Source organism: Anarrhichthys ocellatus, unplaced genomic scaffold (genome assembly GCF_004355925.1).
Source record: "Anarrhichthys ocellatus isolate YVR2014 unplaced genomic scaffold, GSC_Weel_1.0 scaffold3024, whole genome shotgun sequence".
NCBI lineage: Eukaryota > Metazoa > Chordata > Actinopteri > Perciformes > Anarhichadidae > Anarrhichthys > Anarrhichthys ocellatus.
In genome coordinates this window covers 2,825-5,171 of record NW_022282998.1, presented here as the reverse complement: position 1 = coordinate 5,171, position 2,347 = coordinate 2,825, and the positions used below count along the sequence as shown (strand labels likewise).

General features: G+C 49.9%; 1 protein-coding gene across 1 annotated transcript in view; it reads left to right on the top strand.

Annotated features, from left to right (window-relative positions):
* The first annotated feature begins 2,241 nt into the window (after positions 1–2,241).
* LOC116378703 (kinesin-like protein KIF20B) overlaps positions 2,242–2,347 on the top strand; it is a 2,443-nt gene continuing 2,337 nt past the window's right edge. Inside the window, exon 1 of the mRNA XM_031840611.1 lies at positions 2,242–2,307. Within this exon, the coding sequence (XP_031696471.1) occupies positions 2,242–2,307 (66 nt within the window). The remainder of the gene's footprint in view (positions 2,308–2,347) is intronic.

Sequence of the window (2,347 nt, the reverse complement as noted above, 5' to 3'; positions counted from 1 at the left end):
CAGCGTGAAGCTCTGGAGGAAGAAGAGGAAAGAGGACCGGCAAAGAGGAGAGGTGAGAGGAGGAGGAGGAGGAGATGAAAGGATGGGGGTTTACTCCTTATTATTTTAACTCTAAAGTCTTTCTTTCTTCTCCTCCGTCTCCTCAGTGCTGGAGGAGGAGATCTGGAGGCTGCAGGAGGAAAACGATAAGAAGGAGGAAACCACTGTCGAGCTGAGGAAGAGGGAGGAGAGGAAGAGGGGCCTAGAGGAGGAGCTGAGGAGACGAGAGGAGGAGGTGGAGAAGCTGAAGGAGGAGCAGGTTGCTCTGGAGCAGAAGGTGCAGGAGCTGACGGGTAGGAGAGCTGAATCTACAGGACACCTAGTGGACCTCATCACGTGACAGCGTGGGCCGACTGTGGCTCAGCCGTTAAGCAATCGGAGGGTCGGATGTTCGATCCCCGGCTCTGCTGGTCGTCATGTGTCCTTGGCTTCACACTCAAATAGTTCCTGCTTGCTCTTGGATTTGCTTTGCTTTCTCCTCAAACTATTTACTTGCACTCAGATATGTTGTGACTTGCACAGATTTCCTGCAGCTTTAGCCCTTCTTCTCTCACTATGGCTCTTTCTGTCCTCCACTCCTCCCTCCTCCTCCTCCTCTCCTCCCTCCTCCTCTCCTCCTCTCCTCCCCCCTCGTAGATCTGGGTGAGCGTCCAAACTGTGCGTCTGTGTTTCTGTCTCTGGAGTCGGAGCAGATGGAAACATCCAGACTGACGAAGGAGAACAAAGCTCTTGTTAACGGCATCTTCCAGCTCCAGACGGAGGTACGAGTGGTCACTTTATTAGGTACACCCGTACAATCCAATATTAATACAAAGAGGTCTATCAAAATTATAACAACAAAGGTTTGCTTATTTTTTTATTTCCAGGTGACCGGTCCCCAGACGAAGCTCAAGGAGCAGACTGGCAGGTCTGACAGCTTATCGCAGCAGCTGGACATTACAAAGACCCGCCTCCAGGACCTGGAGAGCCAATCAGAGGAGAAGGCCGACAGCATCAATGTTCTGACAAAAGAAGTGAAGCGTCTGAAGCAGGAAGTCAAGGTTCTTCCTGTTCTTTTGTTTCTCTGTTTACAGTAACTGACGATTGATTGTTTTTATGGCTTTGGATTGATCAGTTGAGGAGTTAATGAGTAAAGCAACAGTGTTGACTGATTGTTTCAGGAGGAGGAGGGGCGGAGCAGCAGCAGCGGTGTTTTCCACGCCGCCATGGAGGAGCTGAAGAAGGAGAGCCAGGCAGCGCTGATGAGATCATCTCAGAAATCCCAACAGATCCAAGATCTGCAGAGAGGGAAAAGCCAACTGGAGGAATCTCTGACGCACAGGTAGACAGGAGGAGTTTGATGGGCTCATCAATATTGTCTTCAATCAGGTTTTATTGATGAATATACAACAGATCCAACAGGTGACAAGTAAGCAGCTGGTTAAGTATCAGTTAATTTCAAATATATTAATCTCCTGTCCTCATCCTACAGTGAAAACAGGTGTGTTGAACTCAGTGAGGAGTTAGCCAATCAGAAAGCAGAATTCACCAGTCGGCTCCAGAGCCTAAAGAAGGAGCTTGAGTCTGAGGGCGGAGCTCTGCGAGGGAGACTGGAGGAGATGGAGAAATCAGAGGAGGAAAGGAGGAGGAATCAGGACAGGGAGAAGGAAGGTGAGAAGATGAAAAACAATACAATCTACCGTAGAGTATGGTCGAGAAACCCGGTAGAGCGCGGTCGAGGAAGGCGGTCTTTCTCTTCATTCATGACTCCAGAGAAAACCAGAACCTCATCGGTCCTTGATGGTCTGTCTACTGATCTGTCTTGAAATCTTTCTGTGTGTCAGAGCTGCATCGAGTCGTGTCCGAAAAGGAGAAACTTGTAGAAGAATGTCACAGTCAGACGGAGACTCTGAGAACAGGTATCTTCATCATCTTCATCACCTGAAACAGTGGAGAACGTTGTATTAATGTGATCAGGAGATAAATCTGAACTTTCTCTTTCCATCAGAGCTGGAGCGTCTGAGGGAAGACCTGCAGAGGAGGGAGGAGGAGGAGGAGGAGAAGGAGGAGGAGAAGGAGAACAGAGAGGTGGAGGTGCCGGTGGTGGAGGAGCTGAAGGAAGTGATCCAGAGACTCCAGGAGAAGAGAGGGAGACAGCAGCAGCAGCAGCAGGAGGAGGAGGAGGAGGGAAGGAGCAGGGAGTTTGAGGCTGTGAGGAAAGAGATGGAGAGACTACAGAAGAAAACCCCCAGAACTACAGGGAGGAAGAGGAAGAGCTGCGACGTGCAGGTGTGTGTGTGTGTGTGTGTGTGTGTGTGTGTGTGTGTGT